This window comes from Podarcis melisellensis (genome assembly GCF_964234715.1).
Source record: "Podarcis melisellensis genome assembly, chromosome: 8".
Taxonomy (NCBI): Eukaryota; Metazoa; Chordata; class Lepidosauria; order Squamata; family Lacertidae; genus Podarcis; species Podarcis melisellensis.
The window spans coordinates 1,911,656-1,939,622 of record NC_138540.1 but is presented as its reverse complement, the minus strand read 5'-3'; the positions used below and the strand labels follow the sequence as shown (position 1 = coordinate 1,939,622).

General features: G+C 44.3%; 1 protein-coding gene across 1 annotated transcript in view; it reads left to right on the top strand.

Moving 5' to 3' along the window:
* The window catches only part of KAT6A (lysine acetyltransferase 6A), a 91,918-nt gene that overhangs the window by 41,342 nt on the left and 22,609 nt on the right, over window positions 1-27,967 (top strand). Inside the window, exons 3-12 of the mRNA XM_081921249.1 lie at window positions 5,889-5,997; window positions 7,787-7,902; window positions 9,357-9,438; window positions 10,059-10,194; window positions 11,368-11,684; window positions 12,693-12,811; window positions 22,150-22,265; window positions 23,578-23,719; window positions 24,232-24,393; window positions 26,098-26,191. Of these exons, the coding sequence (XP_081777375.1) occupies window positions 5,889-5,997; window positions 7,787-7,902; window positions 9,357-9,438; window positions 10,059-10,194; window positions 11,368-11,684; window positions 12,693-12,811; window positions 22,150-22,265; window positions 23,578-23,719; window positions 24,232-24,393; window positions 26,098-26,191 (1,393 nt within the window). The remainder of the gene's footprint in view (window positions 1-5,888; window positions 5,998-7,786; window positions 7,903-9,356; window positions 9,439-10,058; window positions 10,195-11,367; window positions 11,685-12,692; window positions 12,812-22,149; window positions 22,266-23,577; window positions 23,720-24,231; window positions 24,394-26,097; window positions 26,192-27,967) is intronic.

Sequence of the window (27,967 nt, the reverse complement as noted above, 5' to 3'; positions counted from 1 at the left end):
AAAGTCTCTAAAGGTCTTTCCGTTACTTCGCTTAGAAGTTGCTGAGGACTTTCACTTTTCTGTTCCTACAGCGGGTGAGTGATCACTTCCTTTCTTTGCTCTAGCGATTTTGTATCCTGCGCCATTTTCACTCTGAAAATCGGGTCGGGCTCCTTTCTTAAATCCTTCTGCATCCAGAGCTCACTTAGTGTATTATCCAATTTTTTAGCCAAAATATACTCCTTAAACACTAAGGGTTCTGTTCTTAAAGTTACGGAGGTTTGTCGCTTTTCCAGTGGGAGCTAGAGGCATCGCTACACGGGGTCAGCGGTGCTTACCGTTCACGTTTCTCAGTCCCATCGCTCTCGAGTCCCTTAAAAAAAACCCCGAAAAAATGCCGGAACCACTCCAACGCTGCTGAATAGCTTATCCCTCAAGGGTGTCCCCCTTGAGATTTTGGGGGTTGCAGTGCCTTTGCGTAGCCCCCAAGCCCCCGTGTAGCTCGGAAAAGCCCTTCCGCTGCCTTCCGCTGCTTCTCTGCGCTCCCTGCTGCTTGCGATCCAAACTGGAAGTCAAAAGTATTGTGAATTTTGAGCAGACTCTTGGAGAGGATTACCTATATCAAGAACCAGTTTTTCTGAGAACAAATTTTTGGTGCTTATTGAATTGGAGAACTGACATTCCTTTTCTTTGACTTTAAATTGCCCTCTCGAATGTTTGGGAAACCTACCAGGAAAGTCTGTTCAGGGAAGTGATATGGAGCTGTGACTAAGAGCTTGTTGTTCTTCACTCCATGTATACATTTACAGTTTCATTTGGAACTGCACTGGTATTGCAAAATCCCTTACATCAGTTTTGTGGCAAAATAAATTTGGCAGCAGTGTCTTTGACTTATTCACAAGCAAGAGAGCCCCCTACCAAGGTCCGTTTTTTCACCTGTTTGGCTAATGATTTATATACCTACTAGTGAAGATGCAGCCAACTTTATGAATGTGATTGTCCTTAAACTTCATCAAAATGAGAACTAACAAAGTCTTGAAAGACTAACAAAATGATGCCTAGCTTCAATTCAGCACTCACAGTAGTTGTTTGGGCAAAGTGATTTCAATGAAAATAGATGTGTAGTTGTTTCGAAATTTCTTTTTAATGGGCAGATTCCTAGCACAGTAATTTGTGCTCTAGAGTTTTCTTTCTAGTGTTGTGTAATTATGTTTAGGTGGCATACTCAGTGAGCATCTACTTATGAAGCCCTGTCACATTTGACGAGCATTGGTTAATAGTGTGGTGATATATATGGTTGGGAGGCAAAATCTGAGAGCTCTTGATAGTGCAGAGCAGATGCAACAGTCCCATGGAAGGAAGGTTTCTATTGCTCTCAGCAGTGCAGACTGAGGAGAAAAATACTCATGGCAGCCAGCAGAACACAAGATGGGAATAAGAGGGTAGGCAGCTGCAGTTCTGAGAGAAATTAGGGATGATGTTTGTTTCATTTTATATTTTTATCTCACTACAGATGACTTTTGCCTTCCAAAGTAGGCTCACATCAACCAAACAATGAGACACAGATCCTGCACTCAGACCTACAGGCCAAACACTATGGAAAGGGGGAGAACAATCAGTTTAACAACCCAGAATAAACAAACATTTATGGTATATCCAGCTGATGAAGCCATTCTTCCCTTGCTGGTGGTTTTGGTGTGGTAGAAGTGGTGAAACTGATGGCAGGGGCCAAAGAGTTATCCCTTCCCTTTGTTGTATTCTCAGGGCAACTGTGATTATGTAAAAAAAATTCCTTCCAGTAGCACCTTAAAGACCAACTAAGTCAGTTCTTGGTATGAGCTTTCGTGTGCATGCACACTTCTTCAGATACCTTCAGGGACACAAATGGGACATGAGTAGACACTCTGTCATGAGTAGCGCACACTTTAAAAGGGCTGCACGGCTTCTTCTGGCTTTCCTGGGAGGTGGGGGGATTCCCTCACATCTCGCAAAAGCCGCGCAACCCCTTTAAAGAGATTGCGGCTTCTCCTGGCTTTTCTGGGAGGTGGGAGAAGGGACTGATGTGGCCAGTCAGTCCCTCCTCCCTCCTGTGGAAAAGCCCGCAAGAGCGCATGGAGCTTGTGTGCGGCTCTTGGGGGCTTTTCCCACCTGCCTCCCCCCTGCATTCGCTCCATAGGACGCACACACATTTTCCCTTGCTTTTTAGGAGGGAAAAAGTGCGTCCTATGGTGCGAAAAATACGGTACTTCCTTTTGTATGTCCTGAATCTTCCAATATTCACCTTCTTTTGATGACCCCACAGGCTTCTAGTATTATGAGAGAGGGGGAAGAGCTTTTCTCTGTCCACTTTCTCCACCGTGTGATAATCTTATACATTTCTGTAATTTACCCCTTTTCACTTCTCTTTTCTCTAAACTAAAAAAACTCCAAATGTTGTAAATCTGCCTCATGAGGAGGTTGTTCCAGCCTCTTTATTATTTTGGATATCCTCTTCTGCACTTTTTTGAGTTCTACAGTATCTTCTTTGGGGATCATTGATCAGAACTGTGGACCATAGAGTTATATAACAGCATTAAGATTTGGGTGGTCTTATTCTCACTCGTTTTCCTAATGATCCCTAAAATGGAATTTGCTGTTTTCTCAGCTGCTGCACACTGGGTTGATACCTTCACTACAACTCCAGGATCTCATTCTTGGCCAGCCATCACCAATTCAGAACCCATTGCTGTGTAGGTTAGGATTTTTTGTCCCCATGTGCATAACTTTGCACTTCCTGACATTTAACTGCATTTGCTTTTTTTAGCTCCTATTCATCCAGTTTGGAGAGCTCCTTTGGGAGTTCTTGTTTCTAGAACCCTGATCAATTTGTTGCCACCTCCAGGTTTGACTTTCTCACTTTCCAGCCCAACTCCAGCTTGTCCCAGTACAGATCCATGGTTGACCCCCACTTACTATATATTTCTCCAATGTGGGAGCTGCCCACTTTTTCCTACTCTCAAGTTCCTGTTTGTTGGTTTGTTTTGTCACTAAGGCCTAGGACTTTATGCCTTCTCTCCACTCTTTGCCCCGGTTCCTCCGACTAGCTCAGGCACAGGGCTCTGCCTGTCTGCCGTGAATACTGTTGAAAGGATTCGTTCATTTCCCCATCAGCCTCCTTTTCCTCCCTTAGCACACATTTGACCAAATGTCATCCAAATGTCCAATATCATCCCTAAGCATTTTTCTTGCTTCTAATTTGTTAAATAATGTTTTATTACTAGGCATAATGTTTTTAGTGATGAACTCCTTGAAATTCTTTTTTGTATTTTTTGTTGTCAGCTTTCCTTTATTTTACCAATGTTTTGTTGCTTTTTCTTGTCATCTCATCTATTTTGTGAAAAACACATTCTTGCCGCTATGTTATTGACTTTGCTTGTTAGTCACACATCCTGTAGACCTTTGTGGCACCTTTCCTGATCTGTGGTATATATTATATAATTTAACATTCATTATGCATTTGAATAACCTCATGGCAGTCTGGAGAAATTTAACTTTGCCTTTCTATTTCCTTTCTGCCAATCCCCTCAGTTTTCTCCTTTGAAGTTCTGTGTGACTGTTTGACTTCCTTGGCAGTTGCCCACTTGCCTATAAGTTGAATTTGATAGCATTGTAGTCACTGTTTTCCAGTCTGTACCACAACACTTACATCAGGCCCTGAGTACCACTTGTCTCTGTGACCAATACAGGCCCAGCACCTGCAGTCTGCTCTCATTGCAATCACTTGGAACTGGCTATCTTCACTGCAGTGCTCTGTGAATTGTTGAGGTAGGGACAGGGACTAGGAGCGGTATTCAATTAAGTTTTACTCAGAGCAGACCCATTGAAATTAATGACCATGATTAAGTTAGACCCATTAGTTTTTCTCTGAATAAAGCATAGTTGTCTAACACCCTAGGACAGTGTTTGAAACTAGCCAGGTGCCAGTTGCATTTTGCACATGGCTATCGACCACTTGCAACCAAGTGAAGATGCCTGGGCACCAGGATGGCACCTGACATCACCACCATTTGGAGGTGCATTTCTGATCATCCTTGGGTCTTGACTCTTTCCACTCACTCATACCACATCCTGTAGAATTCTATCAGTTATATTTTATCTGCATAATCAGAATGACTTTCTGGAACCAATATGCTTTTTCTGTGTGCAGCCTGAGCAGTAGCAGTAAACAACATTATAGTTAATAGTTATAGTTATTAGTTGTAGCTTGTCTTCACTTACCCCACCCCACTGTCCTTCTCATGGTGGTGAAGAATATTCTTACATTATTATGTCACCATTAAGAATGAGAGGTTGGAATAGGCCAATGTACTGTGTAGGTGGGCATGTTCCTGAATCAAGTGACTTTTAAGTTCTCAAAGGTTAAGCTGACTCAAGGTAGTCATAGAATCATAGAATCATAGAGTTGGAAGAGACCACAAGGGCCATCGAGTCCAACCCCATGCCAAGCAGGAAACACCATCAGAGCTCTCCTGACATATGGTTGTCAAGCCTCTGCTTAAAGACCTCCAAAGAAGGAGACTCCACCACACTCCTTGGCAGCAAATTCCACTGTCAAACAGCTCTTACTGTCAGGAAGTTCTTCCTAATGTTTAGGTGGAATCTTCTTTCTTGTAGTTTGGATCCATTGCTCCGTGTCCGCTTCTCTGGAGCAGCAGAAAACAACCTTTCTCCCTCCTCTATGTGACATCCTTTTATATATTTGAACATGGCTATCATATCACCCCTTAACCTCCTCTTCTCCAGGCTAAACATGCCCAGCTCCCTTAGCCGTTCCTCATAAGGCATCGTTTCCAGGCCTTTGACCATTTTGGTTGCCCTCCTCTGGACACATTCCAGTTTGTCAGTGTCCTTCTTGAACTGTGGTGCCCAGAACTGGACACAGTACTCCAGGTGAGGTCTGACCAGAGCAGAATACAGTGGCACTATTACTTCCCTTGATCTAGATGCTATATTCCTATTGATGCAGCCCAGAATTGCATTGGCTTTTTTAGCTGCCGCGTCACACTGTTGGCTCATGTCAAGTTTGTGGTCAACCAAGACTCCTAGATCCTTTTCACATGCACTGCTCTCAAGCCAGGTGTCACCCATCTTGTACTTGTGCCTCTCATTTTTTTTGCCCAAGTGCAATACTTTACATTTCTCCCTGTTAAAATTCATCTTGTTTGTTTTGGCCCAGTTCTCTAATCTGTCAAGGTCGTTTTGAAGTGTGATCCTGTCCTCTGGGGTGTTAGCCACCCCTCCCAGTTTGGTGTCATCTGCAAATTTGATCAGGATGCCCTTGAGTCCATCATCCAAGTCGTTGATAAAGATGTTGAATAAGACCGGGCCCAAGACAGAACCCTGTGGCACCCCACTAGTCACTCTTCTCCAGGATGAAGAGGAACCATTGATGAGCACCCTTTGGGTTCGGTCAGTCAGCCAGTTACAAATCCACTGAGTGGTAGCATAGTCAAGACCGCATTTTACCAGCTTCTTTACAAGAATATCATGGGGCACCTTGTCAAATGCCTTGCTGAAATCAAGGTAGGCTACATCCACTGCGTTCCCTTCATCTACCAGTTAGCCAGATGTTTAACTGAGAATCAACCACAGTCAATCCATCATTTGAAAAACAAGACTTCTGAGCTATTTTACCCCAAAATGGCAACTAAACATTCTGTTTTGGTGACTGTAACCTTGGTTTAAGGAGCCATTTGGCTCCTTGCTTATATATCTGATTTTCTAACACTGCCCTAGGAAATGAATTGCTTATGTCTCGATACTTTTGACCTGAGTTAGCTATCTCTGCTCTAATGTTTTCATTCAGTATATGTTTTGCAAATATGATATAATTAATGAAAATCTCTATTATTCATCTCCTTCCCCCACAGCCAGTTGCTGAACCAATCCCAATCTGCAGCTTCTGCCTTGGTACAAAAGAGCAAAACCGAGAAAAGAAACCTGAGGAGCTCATTTCTTGTGCTGATTGCGGCAATAGTGGTAGGTGGCTGCCTGCATTTTGGGCAATGAGATCTATTGAATTGGGGACCTTCAAATGCATTCATTGTGCACATTTAACAAGCTAACTTAAAAAAACCCACCTTTTTAACCCAGCTGGAGAATTGCTTCAAGACTGCTTGTTATGGGCAATATCAACTGTAGTTATACTTCTCCTTATGCTTGGCTATGCTGCTAGGGATTAGCTTTATGTTTTCTGAGGTAATGCTTGGAGCAGTGCAGAAACTTGCAAAACTTAATATGACCAGAGTTCGTGTTGGGGCTGAAAAGTTGTATGGTACAGTGTGCTAAAGTATTTCTTGCTCTAGAGTTTTGCTGCTGAAAGAGAAGTAAAAGAGAAGTTGCTTGGAAAGAAGGTTCATTGTAGGCTGGGAAGACTCTTTGTCACACAGATACCACCAACAGCTCTATTAAAAAATGAATGCAATGTGCAGGGAATACAATTTGTAAAAATGTCCCCTGCAGATGTGCCCTTTAGCCTGATGCAGCTTTGTTTTTAGCTGCTTGCCTGGTGAGCGTAGGTGGAATTTCACTCAGACAGCTGAGTGAGCTACTACCAGAGAAACAGAATGCTCAGGCTGTCCTCTGGCAACCCAGCGCATTTATATCTTGTGCATGAAAGTTGGTGCTTTGCCTCCTCTCTACCCATTGCAGAAACGAAGTGGGCTTCCGCATGGAGTGCTCTGCACATCTCCTGACAGCCCACATGGTTCCTATGCTGGTCAAGAAGAAATGGAAGCCCCTCTTCCCATCCAGCATAGAAACTATGTGGTTTGCTAGCATAGGCATAGAGCATTTCACGCATCCTCTGGCAGTGCACTGGATGCATAGGAGGTAAAGCTCCCTGCCTACCATAGAAACCAAGAGGTTGGAAATGGAGTCAAGAAGGGCTCTACCCTTTCACCATTAGCCCACCATGTTAATGTGTTAGACCAGAGCTTTTCAAACTGTGTGTCACAGCACATGTCTGTCGGTTGCAGTGTGTAGGTATGTTGCGTGAACGCTGGAAAGGGGTTAGTTTAACCTCCGGTTTGCTAGTAAAACTGAATTACTGTGTCATGAAATGATGCATGTCAAAAAAAGTGTGTCACCAAGTTTGGAAAGCTCTGTGCTAGACTCACAGCCAATGAATCTTTTTTGCATTTAACAGAAACATGGTGAGCTGATGACAGTCTGTGTCTCTGTTATTGAACCTGTGGATACACAGGAAGGAACTTTTCCTTTTGTATGTCCAGCACTGAAGTGCAGGAGACTCACTAAGAAAGCAGAGACCTATCTGTGCCTTGGCTGCCACCTACTATGTTGGATGAACTGGACAGGGTTCTGCCTCCTGCGTGTCCAACATAGAAACCCAGTAAGCTCTACTTTTGAATATAAAGGTGTGTTGGCAGGCTGGGGGGGCGGGGCTAATCTACAAAGCTCACCTCATAAACGGCTTCTTTGGCATTATTTGGGCACATCATAATTTCTGCAAGTACTTAAGTACATATTGGAATCATCTTCGGTTAGAACCATTCATGCAATTCCTCAAGGGTTTTTTTTCCTCTTTCCTCTAAATATTGAGTGTTTGGGCAAGAAACCAACTTCCCTTCCAAAAACACATATTGTGGGTTCATCCCAGAGTGCCAAGCACACACGGAACTGCTCTGGCAGAACTGGAGTCTTTTTAAGATGTCAGATGTTAACTGCAATAGAACCTGTACCTTCTGCTCTTCCTGAGCACAGGCTGTTCCTACTTAGTTTAACTGAAATTGTTTTCACCTTGGTGTAGGTCATCCATCCTGCCTGAAGTTCTCCCCAGAGTTAACAGTTCGTGTGAAGGCCTTACGATGGCAGTGCATTGAGTGCAAAACATGCAGTTCCTGTCGAGATCAGGGCAAGAATGCTGTGAGTACCTGGACATTCACCTTCTGGATCATGTTCATATTCTAACTAATTGCATGAGATTTCCAGCATGCTGTGCTGGAAAAGTATGTTGAAGTTTTAATTGCTACAAATTGTGGTGGTTCTGCAGAGAGCATTTGTCGTATCTGTTGTGTTGGTTCCCTTTTTGCTTCTGAGCCCAGTTCTGGCCGTCAACCTTCAAAGCCCTGAACAGCCTGAGATCTTAGGGGGGGTCTGTCTTCTCCCCAAAGAGTCTGCTGGTGCTGCTCTGTCTCTCTCCACTTTCTCAGGTTAGGTGGGTTAGTATGCATGACAGGACCTTTATGGCCATTGCACCTAGGCTATGTTCTTGCATTTTACTAACAGGTTAAAACTTCCTTTCCAGAAGTGTTTAGCGGAGAGGTCTTGGTTATTCTTCCTACTTAAGATTTGAGTTTATTTGTTTCTACTGCAATTTTCTCTGCAAGCTATTGTTTTTTAAAATAATCTATATTGGTTGCATCTGTGCTCATTTATGCTAATTCAGATGATTTTTAAGCAGAACAGTAGGCTACAAATATTTTAAAGGAATGTAGGAAGAAAAGTTTTGTAAATAGAATAAACAAAATATTCTTTCTGCCTCATTAATTCAGTGTTTATTCCTTTGATTGCATAACGGTTATAGGTAAATATTTATCTAGAAAATATTTAACCAACCTTTCAATAAATTATTACCATAGCGGGAAATTATAGTATTCTATTAATAGAAACAAATAAAGCAGTGAAAACAGTTTGAAACAGCACTTGCAAGTAGTAACTGCTACTCTAACTGGCTGACAATTAGCTACCGTGCTGTGTTCAAGGGGCCGGTATTGGTGTACAAAGCCTTATACCAGTGGTGTCCAAACTTTTTTCAAAGTAGGGCAGATTTGATGAAATGAAGGGCCGTGGGGGCCGACCAAAGGGCCAACCAAGGTTGTTGATCTTTTTTTGGGATTGAAGTTGTTGAGCTGCTTTTAGGTTTTCAGTTGTTGGGTTTTTTTTTACGATTTTACCCCAAGAAATAAACTGCCACAGGGGCTGGATTAAACCGACTGGCAGGCCAGATTAGGGCTCCCCCAATGGACTTTGGACATGCCTGCCCTATACAGTTTGAGACCAGGTTTGCCTCTTTGCCTACATACCCATACATGTGAGCCAGAGTCGAAGCTTCGTTAGACTGCTCTGCTGAGGCATGGGCAGCCGCTTGCCCCTCAACAGAGCAGTTTAAAGAAGCCGCCTGCCCACACGGTCCCTCTGCAGTGGGAGGGCCACAGTGTAATTGCAGCTTCTGATTGTATATTTCTTGCAGTTTCCCTTCCTCATCCTTGCACAGGCAGGGAGATACCCGTCTGCAGCTGGAATACCCCCTCTCAGCCTAGAATCATAGTGGTTATATTTGATGAATTGCAGTAACTTGAAATTTCTGTGCTTCGCAGGATAATATGCTATTTTGTGACTCATGTGATCGTGGCTTTCACATGGAATGTTGTGACCCCCCTCTGACCAGGATGCCAAAAGGTAAGAAAGGGTTAAAAGATGCTGCAGGGGGAGAAACTCACACAAACAACCCTTTTAGCCTTCAAATTATAGATGTCTTTAACAGGCAGAACAGAATAGTAGCATAGGCTTGATTAAGAGTTCTGAATAACTTTACAGATAGTGTTGTAGTGAATAAGAGTGTGAGCTGCGAGACATGAAGAAGACCGTGGCTTGAATCTGGCCTTTTCCATGAGCTTACTAGGTTTCCTTAGGGAAACACAAGTCTGACAGCCTCAGCTCCTCCTCCTCATCCCCACCCCTCAAAAATCTGCAGTACAGGGTCATAATACTACTACCATATGTTAAAAGTTGGCGTAGGGAACTCTATGATTCTGTGATTGCAGAGAATGTATTTGAAGTGTTTGAACACTCAAGCAGTACTATATACAGTCCCAGGGAGAGCATTGCTGTTGTGTTCCTGTCCTGCTCATGGGCTTCCCATGAGCATCTGGTTGGGCACTGTGAGAACAGGAGGCTGGACTAGATGGGCCACTTGCGTGCCCAGCAGGGCTATTCTTAGGTTATATAAATAATACGGTGTTGTTCTCTGGGACTAACAGATGTTGACATACATTATGATGAGTCTGTTCACTTTACAGGCATGTGGATATGTCAGATATGTCGGCCACGTAAAAAAGGAAGAAAACTTCTACACAAGAAGGCAGCACAGATAAAGCGGCGTTATGCCAACCCAATAGGACGTCCCAAAAATCGATTAAAGAACCAAAATGCAACGTAAGTTTTTCCAAAACTTGGTGGCAGTGGGTACAGTGTGAATATGGATACCTGTGCAGTTCTGTTGTTAGAGATGTTCCATCTTCTTTGTTGGGTTAAATATTTTGGTACGTGTTCTGGAAAGATTATGAGTACTTCTGTCCAAATTTTTAATGCTTTTTGTTTCTGAATGTGACACCAGGCATATCTTTTCCTTTGCTGGATTCATTAATTTCCCAGCTTCCTAAAACTCAGCATTTGTTTTGGTTTTCACATTTTTTTTATTTGTAGAAGAAGTCTGTTTACACCTTTCAGTGTAGGCAGTTAGTCCTCAGTAAAAAAACTTCCGGTGCTGATTTCAAGCAGCCCAAGCTTCTACTTAGGAGGTAGATCTCTATGCTAGATAACAACAATGGCCATTCTTAGCTTGCATTCCCACTGAATCTAAAGTAAGCAATGAGCTTCCCTCCTTCAATAAAATAAGTTTGAGCATCCACTTTGCTCTGTTAGCTTGAGGCAATATATAACTATGTTTCTTGCACTACAAACCCTTCTAGCCTCTCAAGTTAGACTGGCAGAATGTTCTGCTGCCATTAATGGAGTACTCTGTCTCACTTGCTTTTCAAGATTTTTCCACACCCATGAAATCTGGAGGGTGCTTGGATTGTTGCTTTACAGAACACAGGACATGATCCATGTCACTGCTGCTTTTGAATATTTAGATGGCTTCCAATTTTGCTCTAGAGTTCCATGTCAGAAAGGTGTGGGAGGGAAACTATCTGAAGGGTCAAAGAAGCCTTGCCATTAGGATCATTATACACTGCTCTTAAACACTTGAGTTCTCGTGGCGTTTTTTTGGTGGTGGTGGGGATTAAGTACGTAACTCCTATACACTTAATTTTTATTCAGAATACCAGATTCCTGAGAAATTTGGGAAGGCACCAGTTCTGTGTACAGTTAACCATACAGTAAGCTTCATTGAACAGAGTTGGATTTGCTTCTGAGTAAACTTCCATTAAATTGCACTGCAGGTATCTTTATTGCTCAAGGAAGAATTTGAAATGATCAGCTGGCTAATACCCTGCATAGCTTCTCTTTCTGGCAGGGGGTTGGACTCGATGACCCTTGTGGTCTCTTCCAACTCTATGATTCTATGATTCTAAGTCTCTATTACCCACTTTACTATTTGTTTAGATCAAAAGCCCCCTTCAGCAAAGTTCAGACGGGACCTGGTCGAGGTCGTAAGCGCAAGACTCCCCTATCCAGCCAGTCAACTTGTTCGTCAGAAGGGGGCTATTTGGAGCAAATCGACGGCCTGGAATTCTGCAGAGATGCAAGCACCACCTTGAAATTCAACAAGAAAACCAAAGGGCTCATTGATGGCCTTACCAAATTCTTCACCCCATCCCCTGATGGGCGTAAAGCTCGAGGAGAAGTGGTGGATTACTCTCAGCAGTATAGGATCAGGAGGAAAGACAATAGGAAATCAAGCACTTCAGACTGGCCTACAGGTAGCTAATTGTAGAGGGTATTATCTCTTCTTACTTTTTGGACTTCTAATTTTCAATTTGAGAACAGATTCTGAAGAAACGTCAACACTTTGGTTTTTTTTTACATTATCATAAATGTTGTTGGGGCACAATACATTCTGCTGAAGGTTCTTGGGTGGAAGGTTCTTGGGTGGAAGCAGTATATATATATATATAACCACGTACAATGAAAGGGTCATCTTCAAATACACCACAGAACCTTGGCAAAGTGTATATGCTAAAATCATCATAATATATCTTTTCATTTGTGGACAACAGTCCAAGCAGTGGAGGTTAGTGTATATTATTTTATATTTGTTAAGATTGTAAGAATATTTATTTATTTTATTAGACTTACATTGCACCTTTCCTCCAAGGAGCTCAAGGTGGCATATATAGTTCTCCTCCCCATTTTCCTGGCACAACAGCCATGTGAGGTTGGTTTAGACTGAGAGCACATTTCCACAGTCCAGGGGACTATGCCTTCTCCCAAAACCAAGGCAAACTTAAAAGAAGATTCCACCTAAACATTAGGAAGAACTTCCTGACAGTAAGAGCTGTTCAACAGTGGAATTTGCTGCCAAGGAGTGTGGTGGAGTCTCCTTCTTTGGAGGTCTTTAAGCAGAGGCTTGACAACCATATGTCAGGAGTGCTCTGATGGTGTTTCCTGCTTGGCAGGGGGTTGGACTCGATGGCCCTTGTGGTCTCTTCCAACTCTATGATTCTATGATTCTATTCTAAGTATTGATGGGTGAGAGTGGAATGGTTATACCACTGGAAGAACTGAAGCTGCCAGGTGGTGGGGTGGAAGGGTATATGTTGGTATGTCACAGTTTAGTCTAAAGGGGTAGCCTGCCATGAACTTCAAAACTTCTTAGTGCAATAAGTGCAATAACCCCCTTTTAGATAGTTATTTATCCTGTGACCACCTTACATATTCAGCGGCTTAATTTCAGGAAATTCCATTTGTCGTTGTGTGTTCATTTTCAGACAATCAGGATGGCTGGGATGGAAAACAGGAAAATGAAGAATGGCTTCTTGGAGGTCCAGATGTCATGACTGAGAAAGATATGGAGTTGTTCAGAGATATTCAGGAGCAAGCACTGCAGGTAAAATTGAATGAAGCTTGCTTGCAAAGGTATGGTTAGTAGACTCCTACAGAGGTGCGGGTGGCGCTGTGGTCTAAACCACTGAGCCTGGGGCTTGTCGATCGGAAGGTCGGCAGTTCGAATCCCCGCGACAGGGTGAGTTCCTTTTGCTTTGTCCCGGTTCCTGCCCACCTAGCAGTTCAAAAGCACGTCAAAGTGCAAGTAGATAATAGGTAACGCTCCGGCAGGAAGGTAAACGGCGTTTCCGTGTGCTGCTCTGGTTTTGGTGTTCTGTTGCGCCAGAAGCGGCTTAGTCATGCTGGCCACATGACCGGAAAATCTGTCTGAGGACAAATGCTGCCGGCTCCCTCAGCCAGTAAAGCCAGATGAGAGCCGCAACCCCAGAGTTGTTTGTGACTGGACTTAACTGTCAGGGTTCCTTTACCTTTTTACAGGGGTATATTAGTCATAAGATGCATAGTACTGAGAAGATTGAGACAGGTAGTTTACTGAGGATTTTCTGGGAACCAGCCAGTTGATAAGAAGTGATGAGGTGTGATGCTGATGAGAGATAAGCAGGCAGCTCTGAGGCAAACTTAAAATATTATAGCCCAGAAACATGGGGCTGACGATTGGGCATCAAGGATTGTCCAAGATTGTAAGATTTGCATGCCAAAGCTATACAATAGCTTTGCTTGCTTCAAAACTGAATCAGAGTAAGTCTGTACCTTCCTGTATTGGACATTTCTTCCTCCCTGTTTTAGTGCACATTGAATTCTGCAAGGGCTTGCCTGGCATTTGTGAGGGGAGTTTGCTTGTTGTTCAGTGTTCTGTATAAAGGACATTGGCTTAATGCAGAGGCATGGTAGATTGTTCAATATTCCATGTTTGTGCACATCTGTCTAAGCATGGCCCTTCAGCTCCTGCATGGCTGTATTGGTACAGATACGGTATGTCCTGTTTCAAAACTGCAGGGGAAAGGAGGCTTATGGGTTATGTTTCTTGGGAGGTATTAATGACCCTCTGCCTGGAAGAAGACAAATACAAAAGCCAGCAGAACCTTTGGAGTAAGCAGATGAAGAAATTGAAAAGAAAGCTTGTTGGTATTTCTGTAACAGGAAGATTCCAAGGTCATATATATCCATGTGTTGATGGGAATACAGAAACAAAGGCTCATGTGTTGCTAGTATGCTCTTTTTACAAATATTTGGTAATCACCTCATCACCAGTGTTCGGAATTCACTGTGCACCATGCACGTTTGCTATTGGCAAGGGTCTAGTTGCAACTACATGGAGATTTCTGGGCGCCAGGTTGGTGACTGACGTCTCAATTGAGCCAGATGACTCGTGCAGTAAAAGTTGTGAGTCTTGTGCTTCTGCGCGGCTATCCAAATCATGGACCCCTTGCTGGGCACCTTAGTCCTCCATCATCACATCAAGGAAAGTAAGTGCAGGGCTGAATACAGATCTGTTTGACTGTGCTACAGCCTTTCCACAGGCTACCCAAATGGAACTCACAAACCACAGTTTAAAAACCTCTGCCTTAGTCCATAGTTTACATCTTTTCCATTTCTGCTGCATTTCTCCTTCTTACATATTGGGACAGTCAAGCAATGTAGTTGAGATCATAGAAGCGTAGAATTGTTGGAAGAATTGTTGGAAGGGATCCTTAGACATTCCGTTGTGGTGGCCATGACCAAGGTTTAAGGTGTCACTTGGCACCTGGCTTGTATATCTGAGTTTCTAACACGGCTCATCATTATCTCATCCAGGAGGTTTAGTTGATTATTACAGGAGTCTTCTCTTATAGACCAAGATAAGCTGGTGACAGCAAAGACCACAAATATTTTAGCTTCTGCCATTAAAGTAAGGACCACAATGATGTCCTCTGAAATTGACACTTTTATATTTAGTTGTGTTTATATAGGTGCACTCTGTGCACAAATTAGAATGGCTGGTGCAAATATATTATTTTTGTAACAGGTTTTTTTGGTCAGCCAGCTTCAGGCCTTTCAGACAGCACAAACTAGTTAATCTCTGATCAATGTAGACTTCTGATATTTGAAAGTAATTGCTTAGCATATATAGCATGGTGTAAAATCCAGAGTACTTGCTCATGAGTTACTAAGCAGCCCTACATCTCTTTGCAACTTCTGATAAATATTACTGTTCTCTTTTCTTGCTGATCTTGTATATACCGTAACTTTGCAAAGACTTGTGAGTGTGAGTTTGGCAGAGATTGGGTTAAACTCAGCTGAGCTGCTGACGCAGTGCGTATCCAGGTAGAGCAGAGTGCCACACCTGAGCAAATCGGAATACGCTGAGCAGAGGTGCAAGGATGGCTGGCTGAGTTGTTGGAGAGAGAGCGTCTGCTGGAGGGAGTGGTCTGTGGCTGGGTGCCACCGTTGTGGGAGTTGGACGTCTGCTTTGATGGGACTTTGAGCTGTTATGATGTGCAAACAGTTGTACTGGAACTGGGACTCCACCTTTATCTCAGGCATCTATTTGGAGGAGAATTCAGTGGTTATCCAGAAGGCACAAACATGCAAGGCAGTGCCACAGGTGCAGTCTGAGAGCATCCTTGAAGCATCTCCATGTAAACCAGTGTGGTTCCGTTGGCAACAGACTGTGAGCTGAGTAATTTCAACGCTGTCCTGATTAGCAATTCTAAATTTTGAATTGTGGATTTTCATAGATACTGTATTGTGTGTCTCTCATTCTTCCATGGAATGATGTGTTCTTAAATTGACTTCTATCAGGTGGTAGAATTCTTGAGTTTCAGTTTGGGTGATTGAACTTGTGCTACCCATAATATTTGAGGAGCCAATTGCAAGAGAGTTTCTAGCATCAAACATAATAATGATTTTGATTTGGCTATTGTGTGCTTTTTTCTCTTTTGACTGAGGATATTTTGTATCTTAGGGAAAGTAAATTGGCTGTTGCAGCCTTTCCCTTAGGAAAACCCATCCAATCCCTCAGGTTTTTTTCCTTAAAAAAGAAAAGGGGAAGAAAGAGCCCTGGGACTCAATCAGTGGCGAAGAGGTGATCTTTAGAGCAGTTGAACTTGCTATTGTGCACACTATTAAGTAACAGAGAGATTTTATTTGTGTATTGCTGTGGAAAGGTACATCAGGTTGTTTTCTGGTATGGCAAGATATGAGGGAAGAACTAAGAGATTTGGTGAATATAGGTGTTTCCTTATTGCTGCTTTGAGATTATTCAAATGTAAAGGTGGAAGAAAAATGGCAAAACAAGAAATGTCTACAAACGTTTGGAGAAAAAATGGTTCTGCCTTAACTTTTGTATAAAAACAGAAGGATTTCCTTGTTGAATTGCACCAAAGGTCCATCATAGTGCAGCATCCTGTTTCTAGCACTGGCCAGCCAGGGGTCTCTATTATTCATGGGAGGCGCCTTCTCCTGGTAGTCAGACATAGGTAAAGGGACCCTGACCGTTAAGTCCAGTCGTGGAAGACTCGGGCTGCGGCACTCATCTTGCTTTACTGTCCAAGGGAGCCGGCGTTTGTCCGCAGACAGCTTCCAGGTCATGTGTTCAGTATGACTAAGCTACTTCTGGTGAACCAGAGCAGTACACGGAAACGCCATTCAGCTTCCCACCGGAGTGGTACCTATTTATCTACTTGCACTTTGATGTGCTTACGAACTGCTAGGTTGGCAGGAGCAGGGACCGAACAATGGGAGCTCACTCCGTCTTGGGGATTTGAACCACTGACCTTCTGATTGGCAAGCCCTAGGCTCAGTGGTTTAGACCCAGCTCTTATCCTAATCCAGCCCTTCCCATCTTGGTCACCACCACATGTTTGAACTACAACTACCATAAAGAGAGTTTGAGTTCTAAGCATCTGGAAGGGACCAGGATGGAGACCGCTGTCCTTTAAAAATCCCATCAGTATCTCTCATGATAGAGAATTCCAAAGTGCTTTTAGCACAGTTTGGGTAAAGAGTAAATCAGTATGAATATTATTTCAAGACATAAGCGGGTCACCAGTTCCTGTTTAGCACTTTTATATTCTGCAATTAAATTAGAAGTCTTTTCTGCACAGTTACAGGGATAGGTTCTCTGTCCTTGCAGTCTGTGTTAAGGGTGCATTTTTGGTCACTGAGGCCATTTATTTGGATAAGTTATCTGCTCTATTCTACCCCCAAGGCTCTCCGACAGATGAAAGAATTCCAATTAAATGTGCTATGGTTTATAAGAATGAGAATGAGTGTTATACCTGCATGCTCTTTTTTCTCTTGCACCGCACTGAAATACTTTCAGCGTTTGTTAAAACCATTGTTTACTGTTACTTCCAAACTGGGAAACTGGTTAAATCTTAGACTACAAACAAAGTCTGAAAATGCAGTCTGAACGAGGTGGAAACACATGGGCACAATGGTTTTTCTCAGTTGAATAAATCATGTTTTTTTGGGGCCACAGGTATAAATATTTATGAACTGATAGCACCCCATGTTATAATTAAATTATAGGACTGGTGCTCGCATCACCAAACCTCATTTTGGAGTGTTATGAGCAAAACATGTAGTTAGGTGCTCCTGCCCTCCCTCCAATCCCACAATGCTGCACTGCATGGGGTTACCAGAGGCAGACTTTAACTCTACAGTGGTGCCCCGCAAGACGAAAGGGTTTTTCAGTTTTTGCGACGCTTCGCTAGACGATTTTCCCTATGGGCTTGCATCGCAAGACAAAAGCCCATAGGGAAATCTCGGGGACCTCTTTTAAATGCTGGCGGTGGGGAGCAAAGCCTCCCCCCCCCCGGACTTCAGAAGAGGTCCAGGAAGGCCGGCGGGGGCGAAAGGCTTTGCTCCCCACCGCCAGCATTTTAAAAGCGGTCCGGGATAGCAGGGAAGCGCTTCCCGCTATCCCGGACGGCTTTTGAAGGCAGGCGGGGGGAGCAAAGACTTTTGCCCCCCGCCAGCCTTCAGAAGAGGTCCAGGACCTCTTCTGAAGGCTGGCGGGGGGCAAAAGTCTTTGCTCCCCCCTGCCTGCCTTTCCGGGAGAGCGGAAAAGGCAGTGCTGCCTTCCCGCTCTCCCGGAAAGGCAGGCAGGGGGGAGCAAAGACCTTTGTCCCCCGCCCGCCTTCGGAAGAGGTCCTGGGGGACAAAAGTCTTTGCTCCCCCCTGCCTGCCTTCCCGGGGGCTTTTAAATCGCCCCGGGACAGCGGAGAATTCCTCCGCTGTCCCGGGGCGATTTTAAAATTCTGGCAGGCGGCAGCGAAGGCTTCGCTGCCGCCCGCCAGCATTTTAAGATTGCCCCGGGACAGCGGAAAAGTCTCCGCTGTCCCGGGGGCTCTCCCGGAAAGGCAGGCAGGGGGGAGCAAAGACTTTTGTCCCCCGCCCGCCTTCGGAAGAGGTCCAGGATTTTAAGATCGCCCCGGACAGCGGAAAAGTCCGGGGCGATCTTAAAAGTCTTTGCCCCCCCTGCCTGCCTAACCGGGGGCTTTTAAATCGCCCCGGGAAGCCTTCGCTGCCGCCCGCCAGCATTTTAAGATCGCCCCGGGACAGCGGAAAAGTCTCCGCTGTCCCGGGAAGGCAGGCGGGGGGGGGGAGCAAAGACTTTCGCCCCCGCCAGCCTTCAGATGAGGTCGGGGGACAGACTGTCCCCAGACCTGGTCTGAAGGCGGTTCGGTTTCCATAGGAACGCATTAATTGATTTTTAATGCATTCCTATGGGAAACCGTGCTTCGCAAGACGAAAAACTCGCAAGACGAAAAGACTTGCAGAACGAATTAATTTCGTCTTGCGAGGCACCACTGTAGTTGCCCTCCAAACCAGGCATGCAGACTGAGTTAAAGTCCTGCTTGGTAGGGCAAGCACAGTCCATAGTTTTCCAATTGAAGAATTGGATTACAGTGAGGGGTAGAGGCAGGTGTGTGAGGCTTGTTGAACCACCTAAGTATAGCGTGGGATTGCACTTGAACTGAGCTGTGTGTGAGAGAAAGGAGGAGACTCAGTTGCCACTTCCTGCATCTGAGCATTGAAAAGTGCCCTGTAGTTTATAGAAAAACAAAGGGGAAAAGAAATTGCTTTAAGCAAGCATTTCTGTGTTGGTTAAGCTGACCTAACTGGCCCCCACTGAGGGACTATCTGCACTGACTTCGTAGTGCTGAAGAAATGTGGGTGTGCGCAAAGGGAGGGAAGGTAAGAGATGGACCTTCCATAGTAGATAAAATGCTTTTAGCACTTGTTTAGAATTTGATGTTTCCAAAAGTCCTGGGTTAATAATAGTATCATCACCACTAAGCAAGTCTTTTTAATGTATAGTTTATTTTTCTCAATACACAATGTAAACTGAGATAAAAGAGTGTTGGAAGTCTAACCAGCATTTTCTCTCTTCCATTCACTCCTGAGCCTTTGCTTGTAGATGTAATTTGCAAAGCATCCTCAATTCTTCATAGTGTATATAAGGAAGAAAATGTGTCTGGTGAGGGGGTGGGTAGAAAGGGAAAGCTATATTTTACCTTATACATGCATGAAAAATAACAATGGAGGCCAGAGGTGTGCAGATTGCCCCAAAGGAAGATAATTTCCTTAAGGGTTGATGGCCATGATTCTTCTTGCAAAACACCTTTGCCATTTTTTTTAATGAATGATACCCAACTATGTTGTGCACAAAATAGACCCATTGAAATAAGTGGACATGAAATACTTGATTTCATTGCATCTTCCACTGGATAGCTCCCCATAATCTGGGTATTTCTAGATAGATAGATAATTTATTATGGTCGGAGACCAGCTTATAAAACACACTTGGGGGTATAGTCACAGAAGGAAAACAAATAATTAAAACAATGTACAACAATAAACTACCACAGGAAGTTGACCCAGAGTCACCCATGAAACCGAGTTTGGGGATTTTCTTAACGAACTAGTTTGAGTTGGGAGATGGTCTGCACCTGCAGACCTGTACACAGAATCTGGCGACCATCCAGGTCGTCTTCTGATCTTTGCCTAACAGGAAAAGGTCAAATTTTTGCGAGGTTAAAATTTTTGCGAGGTTAAAAAGGTCCAAATTTTGTGAGGTTAGCGAGCCTCACCAGTAAGGGATCAATGGTCTTACTACGTGCCTCTTCATAAGAGAGACATCTAAAGAACAAGTGTTCTGGGCTTCCTATCTCCCCCCAGTGAACAGGCGCAAGGTCTCTGAGAATATGGGACTTTTTAAAAGGCTCCTTCCAGGACTGGCGAGGGCAGAGCCGAGCTTCTGGCGAGTGTAAAAGCTCTTCTTGCATTTTTAGATATGAGAAAGATGAGATATGCTGCCAGTGCGGCTATATCTCTCTCGATTTCTCCAATTTTATAGTCGGGGCACCTTGAGCACTCCTGTTGTCTCTCGGTGTCTATAATTCTTTGCCTAACCATTGCTTTTGCCTGGCCCAACCCCAGGCTCAGAACGGCTTGAGGGGCAAAACCCAGTTTCTGAAGGGTGTTCAGGACTGCAGTCTGCCAGCCTGACTGGAATTGGTCGCAGAAGATCAGTGGGGCTATTCCTCGGGGGAGCAGATTCAGTGTCAGCCATTTGTAGATTGATGTTAGGCAGATAGAAGCCTCCACTCTCATCATCCCCGTTTCTAGTCTAACCCATGCGTTTGAAATGCATCTGGGGACTTGTAGGAGAGCTCTAAGGAGTTTGAATTGAACTCTCTCAAGGGGAGAGAAAGCAGAGGAAGGTGGGCCCAGAAAGGGCCATAAAGGAGCTGTGCCAACGTTTTGGCCTTGTATAATTTTAGAGCCGCGGGGACGAAAAAGCCCCCTTGTGCTCTGAAAAATTTAAGGATACAGTTTGCGGTATTTCTATATATTTCTTTTGGTGACACTTTTCTGGTTTGATGTAAATATTCTTGAGAGAGAGGTGTTGCATCTTGAGTTTTGAAAACTTACACAAAACAAAACCCTGTTTGTAGGTCACCCATTGCCTTTTGTTGCAGTTCCTAACCAGGTTCTGTGCTGTCTATTACAGGTGCACTTGGGATATACGCCTGCCTGCCCCTGCTTCCTTCCCTCCCTTTTGCTTTTTCAGGAGTCATTTATTTCCTTGGATTTATTAAGTGGCTATTACCGTATTTTTCACTCTATAGGACGCACTTTTCCCCCTCCAAAAATTAAGGAGAAATGTGTGTGCGTCCTATGGAGTGAATGCAGGCTCCTTGGCTTCAGCGATAGCAACACGAAGCCTCCGACGCGCAGAGGGAGCGCTCCCTCCGTGCTCCGGAGGCTTTGCGTTGCTTTCGCTGAAGCCTGGAGAGCGAGAGGCATCGGTGCGCACCAACCCCTCTTGCTCTCCAGGCTTCAGGGATAGCCGCTTGAAGACTTCGGAGCGCAGCGTGAGTTCCCTCTGCGTTCCGGAGGCTTCAGGTTCCTTTTGCTGAAGCTGGGAGAGTCTTGCTCTCCCGGCTTCAGCAAAAGGAACCCGAAGCCTGCGGAGCACAATGGGAACTCGCGCTGCGCTCCGAAGGCTTCAGGAATCTTTGAGGCTGGCGGTGGGGGAAAGCAGCGCTTCCGCCCGCCAGCCCCAAAGAGCAGGTCAAAAGGAACCCAAAGCCTCCGGAGCCCAGCGGGAACTCCCGCCGCGCTCCTGAGGCTTCGGGTTGCCTTCACTGAAGCCTGGAGAGCGAGAGGGGCAGTGCGCAGCGACCCCTCTCGCTCTCCAGGCTTCCAAGGTAGCTGCCTGAAGCCTCCAGAGTGCAGCGGGAACGGAGGCTTCAGGTGAACACACCTTGAATGCGCAGAACGCACCTTGTTTTAGAGGGGAAGAACAAGAAAAAAAAATCTCCCCCTCTCTGCGCAGCACCCCTTCAGCGAAGCGGCAGGAGAAATGGAAGGGTGCGTCCTATAGACCCTCTAAAACAAGGTGCCTCCTATGGTCGGGTGCATCCTATACAGCGAAAAATATGGTAATTCCTTTAGATTACTCTTAACAAGCAAGCATAATGCTAAGACGGATTGGACTAGCATTTTTACTAGCACACCTGGCTTTATATTTTTCTTGCTTTGTGAATTACAGTGGTACCTCGGGATACATATGCTTCAGGTTACAGACTCCGCTAACCCAGAAATAGTATCTCGGGTTAAGAACTTTGCTTCAGGATGAGAATAGAAATTGTGCTATGGCGGCAGCAGGAGGCCCCATTAGCTAAAGTGGTACCTCAGGTTAAGAACAGTTTCAGGTTAAGAATGGACCTCCGGAGCGAATTAAGTTCTTAACCCCGAGGTACCACTGTAGTTCAGTGGAAGAAAACTGTGCTATCCCAAAGCTTTTCCTTCTTTCCTGGATTGCTGGATCTGTTAAGTATTGCTTTTGTTGTTGTTAACTTAGAGAGATATTTGTTTCTTTTACAGAAAGTAGGAGTAACAGGAGCCCCTGATCCACAAGTCCGCTGTCCATCAGTCATCGAGTTTGGGAAATATGAAATCCACACCTGGTATTCCTCTCCATACCCACAAGAGTATTCCAGGTACAACACAGGCCTCCTATTATACAGTTTACATTATGCAGCTGAATGTTTAGCAAGAGTAGGAAATAAAGTGTAACTATGTGTTAAGCCTGACAAGCTCATACTGTAAAGATATGCTCTTCTTTAAAAGTAGGACTGGATGTCCTCTGAACAAACCAAATGTGTAACCAAGTTAAATCATGCAATGTATATGTTATGTATATAGGTATTTGCTTGTGTAGCATATTTTTTTAAGGTTGAAGCTATCAAAGAATTAATATATTTTAGTAAGTACTGTGACATGGGGGGGGGGGGAGCAAAGAGCATGGAAATTTGAGTGTAGTGGCTGGTGTGCAAAAATAGTAGCAAGGATTGGAGACACAGGATTTTGAAACTGCCCAGCCCCCCTCAGATTCTTCTGCCACTGATTTTCTTCTTGAGGTAAAGGCATTGCATTTGCAACTGTGAGAGTTGGCAACTTGTTTTTAAACAAACACAAGCACAGAAATGTCAGCATGTCAAATTGTGTTGGGTTCCTCGTTTCTCTGATCATCTTCACACACAGTATAGGTACAGATCTGCTCTACTTATAACCAAGGAAAACCAGACAATATTTAGTGATAACTGAAAGAAGTGTTCAGAATAATCAGAGCTGAGCTTCCTCCTATCTTTGGGATTAACATACTGAAAGACTTTGTTTTATTAAACATTTTGTAGATGTAAGTGTTCTTTATTTTCTGTGCCGTGCAGCAAAGAAACAGAAGAGCGGAATTTCTGTTTTATTGAAATTTGTATGATGGGAAGGGTCATAGCTCAGTGGTACAGCATCTGCTTTGCATACAGGAGGTTCCAGGTTTCATCACCAGCATCTCCAGGTAGATTTAGGAAGGCCCCATGTTTGAAACCCAGGGGAGCGCTGCCAGCCTGTGGAAGTAATACTGAGCTAGATGGGCCAATAGGTCTGACTTGATAATAGGCAGCTTCCTATGTATGTTCCAGTTGCCAGTTGCATAAATTAAGGGGTGGAGGGACAGTACTGGAAAGGGGCCTACGGGGTCCCTTCATATCCAGTGATGGACACCCTTGGTAAACTTTAGGCTAGAAGTAATCCTAAGAGGTCTTTGTTAAGACCCCCAGTCTCAGTAACTGAATCCAACCAAATATACATTTAAACCTGCTCTTATGCTTTTTTGTTTCTATATTGCCTCCTGTATACCCAGCTTTAAGACAATGGACCTTTATGAGAATTGCCACAGTAGAGATAACAGTACTGATTGCCTCAAGTTGTAACCTTGCAAAACTGCTCAATGCATCCATGCCTTTAATCTTGCAGGCTGCCTAAGCTGTACATTTGTGAATTCTGTCTTAAGTATATGAAAAGCAGAACTATCCTTCAGCAACACATGAAGAAGTGTGGCTGGTTTCATCCCCCAGCCAACGAAATTTACAGGAAGAGCAATGTTTCAGTCTTTGAGGTAAGTGTCAAAGATTATTAGCTGCTGTTTATGTTCCTTCCTGAATCTCTGGGGCATAATCTGCTGTGAGCTTCCCAGAGAAGAAGTGTTGTAGGAACCCAATTTCCTTGTAATGGGCTCTAATCATGGGTAGAATCCCCTCTTTGGGAGGCTGAGGGCAGCCCACTTTTAAAAAAACAACAACCCAGAACTGTCTTACTTTTGTAATATTTAATGAGTGTCTCATTCCATTCAGTAATGATTGGCTGCAAAACAGAAGTATATTGGCATTTTATGTTGTACATCCCTCTTAGGAAAAGGTTGGTAGTGTGAGGAGCGCTGGCCGCTTTGGGCTTCTCCTCAAAGTGACTACTTACCTCAGGTTGCATCCTTTAGTTCTTGAAGCTACAAGTCCTTAGATGGTTTGTATCTGTTTGGTATAATCCTACTTGATTTAAGCAAATCACTTTGTGTTGTGGCCTGCTAGCAGTTCATGAGGAATAGTGTCTTGACCTGTTCTCCATTTTTCTAAGGTGGATGGCAACGTCAGTACCATTTACTGCCAGAACCTGTGTCTATTAGCAAAACTCTTCCTGGATCACAAAACGCTCTATTATGATGTGGAGCCATTTCTCTTCTATGTGCTGACGCAAAATGACATGAAGGGTTGCCACCTGGTTGGCTATTTCTCCAAGGTGAGCGGTGGGGGGATTTCCACTTGTTGGTGTTCTGTTGGTGTCCTGACAATACCTAAGGGAACTATAAACCAGGAGCATATCTATCATGCACTTTTAAAAAAATCTGCACCAAGTTAATCCAAATATTGGGTGGTGAAAAGCTGGATTCTTAAGCTTTTGCTTAATTGATTGCTCTGTTTTTGCTAATCGTGAGGAGAGGCACAAGACACTACAGGCCCTTGCTTAGCTCCTGGAACTTTTCCTGCTGACCTGCAGGAGCTTTGGCCATACACTTTCCCATGCCTATGCTTGCACTTAAAAGAAAAAAGGCTGGGAATGTCTTTTTGAGACTGAAACTCTCAATAAACTGAATTCTGCACCCTATATTGCATTCCACACTTTTTTGTGCTTGTGTAGATTTGCTTCATACACACAACCCTGACTATGGCCAAATACCTAGTGTATGGAAAAAGACTATAAACTTTCTTTTGTTCTTCCTGTCAAGTCTTGTGTGTGATAAGACTGGCTATACCTCTGGAAAAGTCTATTCACACTGGTATGACTCGTATCCAAGAAAATATAATTGGATTTGAATTGTGCGTAAACTGAAAGTCATTTTTCAGCAGATCTAAATTTTCTCCCTCCTTAGTGTAGTGGATCTAACCAAACTAGTGTCCAGTCACACTTCTGAAGTGATGGGTATAATTTTATGGCTTCTAAACAGCCTTTAAAGTTCTGCATAAGCAGAATCCAGGGAATTGAAGCAGTTAATCAAAGCAGCTTTCTTTTTTATGATGTTGAACAGAGTGTATTCTCTAAGGAGCATGAATTCCAGCCTGGCAGCTCTGAGGGGAGAGGGTTTTAAATGACTTCCTAGTCCCTTGGGTGGTGAGGAGGAGAGTTAGTTGGTGAAGTAAACATTAATTGTTACCTTCAATGAGCTTGCTTCTCAAATCAGATGCTGATCTCATTTCAGAGCTTTTGTTTGCATTTTGGGAAAGAGACCATGGAGGCTGAATGTGGCTTTAGTATTCCTCACACAGGGACAGAGAGTTACTTTGAAAGGCCCGTCTTAACACCCCCCCCCCAAAAAAAATAGAAGTTGTTTTTTACTTCAACACTTTCAGAAAAGGAAATAATGTAGCCTTAATCTATGGCCATCCTATTCCCCCCCCCCACAAGCCCACCTGCAGATGGACTTTTATTTTGTCTTACCCCCCCCCCCCAAGGTTCTTTATTGCTTTGGAAATCTCTGAGGATTTGAAAAGCCCTTTGTAGAGAAGTAGGGAGAGAAGTTTGCTGTAAGTACAAGGTCCTGAAATGATGTATTACAGGGGAGGGACCATAATTGGTGGTGGTGCAGGTTCATACTTGAGCATCTTTAACTAAAAAGGATCACAGGTAGCAGGACTGGGAGGGCTTATGTGACTGAGACCCCAGAGAACCACTGTCACTTGGAGTGGTAGACATTACTGCACTAGGTACATGAATGATACAGGTTTACAGAAAGCAACTTCGTGTGCTCAGTGACAGTGCTTTCTTCCTTTTCCTTCCTGGCTTTGATCACAGAGGTTCAGTGGCTTGATAATGCCTTGTGTTCTTTCCTTGGAGACTTGCTTTTGGGGTGATTGTGATTTACCCCAATTAATTCCTCATCGAGAAGAAGTTCTTTTCCATCTTGCTAATCTGTGTTTGTGTGTGTGTGTGTGTCTCTCTTACTAGGAGAAGCACTGCCAGCAGAAATACAATGTTTCCTGCATAATGATTCTTCCTCAGTACCAGCGCAAGGGCTATGGCAGGTTCCTCATTGATTTCAGTAAGCATATTCTCATTTTTCTGCCTTTCTCTTCAGCTTCAGATTAAAGTTTATGAAACCATGCAATTCTCCAGCACTTTATTTCAAGAGCATTAATTATCTGAAATGCCTGCTTTTTGGGATTCTGGCCAGCATCCTTTTCCCAACTGCTTTCTTGCACACAAGCCCCCCCCCCCCCATCACACTTCAGCCCACAGGGACATCTAAGATGGCACTTCAGAACTTGCTCTTCTTCCCTGCTTTCCTAGCCATGTGGAGAGGCAGAAATTTTATTTGTATGTTTAAAAGGCTATTTATATCCTGTCTTTTCCACTATATCGTGCAAAGTGGCTAACAAACACATCAAATCATTTACCAGTAGTCTTTACCCTTTTCACTCCTGGGACTCACCTGTAGCATTTGAAGACCCACTTCTTATTTTTTTGACCATATAGTTGTGTGAATTTATTGACAAACAGTAGCATAAATTTATTATGCGTTTTGGCTGAAATACAACCTGATTAGGGAAAGTGACCAGTTTGCAAATCTACTACATCAGTAGATGGGTTTCTTCTTTCAGAAGAGAGTAAAGCGGACCATCAGGGCCAGCCCTGAACAAGGCAGCTGCCTCAAGCAGCAGATGCTGGGTCTGGTGAGGGCACCCATTTCTTCTGAGCCCCCTGACCACTTGGCCCTATTAGAGGAGGGAGCTGTGTGTGCCTCAAAGCCTGCCTTGCACCCCAAAGCTTTCTGATGTGGTAGAGGTTGCTGTGCTGTTGCTAGGTGCGGAAATAAGTTTGAGCTGCCAGTCAGGCTGGCTTTTGTGTGTTCAGTGGAGGTGGGCACCATCTTGCCTTTGACTGCGGACAGCAAAACATTTTTAGCTGGCACTACTGATAGGTACCCCTGCCCGTACGGGCCAGTCGTGTCCGACTCTAGGCTTGTGCGCCCATCTCACTTAAGAGGCCGGGGGCCAGCGCTGTCCGGAGACACTTCCGGGTCACGTGGCCAGTGTGATGAAGCTGCTCTGGCGAGCCAGCACCAGCTTAGCACACGGAAACGCCGTTTACCTTCCCGCTATAAAGCGGTACCTATTTATCTACTTGTACTTAGGGGTGCTTTCGAACTTCTAGGTGGGCAGGAGCTGGGACCGAAAGACGGGAGCTCACCCCGCCGTGGGGATTCGAACCGCCGACCATGCGATCGGCAAGCCCTAGGCGCTGAGATTTTACCCACAGCGCCACCCGCGTCCCAGGGCACTACTGATGCTGTGGTGTAAACCACTGAGCCTTGGGCTTGCCGATCGGAAGGTTGGCAGTTTCAAATCCCTCAATGGGGTGAGCTCCAATTGCTTGGTCCCTGCTCCTGCCCACCTAGCAGTTCGTAAGCACGAAGTGCAAGTAGATAAATAGGTACCGCTCCTGTGGGAAGGTAAACATCGTTTCTGTGCGCTGCTCTGGTTCGCCAGAAGCGGTTTAGTCATGCTGGCCACATGACCCGGAAGCTGTCTGTGGACAAACACCAGCTCCTTCGGCCAGTAAAGCAAAATGAGCGCCGCAACCCCAGAGTCCTTCGTGACTGGACTTAATTGTCAGGGGTCCCTTTACCTTTACTGGTGGTTATGACATATCTGTGCAGCTTCTGCTGTTTAATTTTCCATTATAAATGTTTAATAATAATAATAATAATAATAATAATAATAATAATAATAATAAATTTTATTTATATCCCGCCCTCCCCAGCTTGTCTGAAAAATGAACGTATCTCAGTATACATGGCTAATTTGAGTTCTATAAC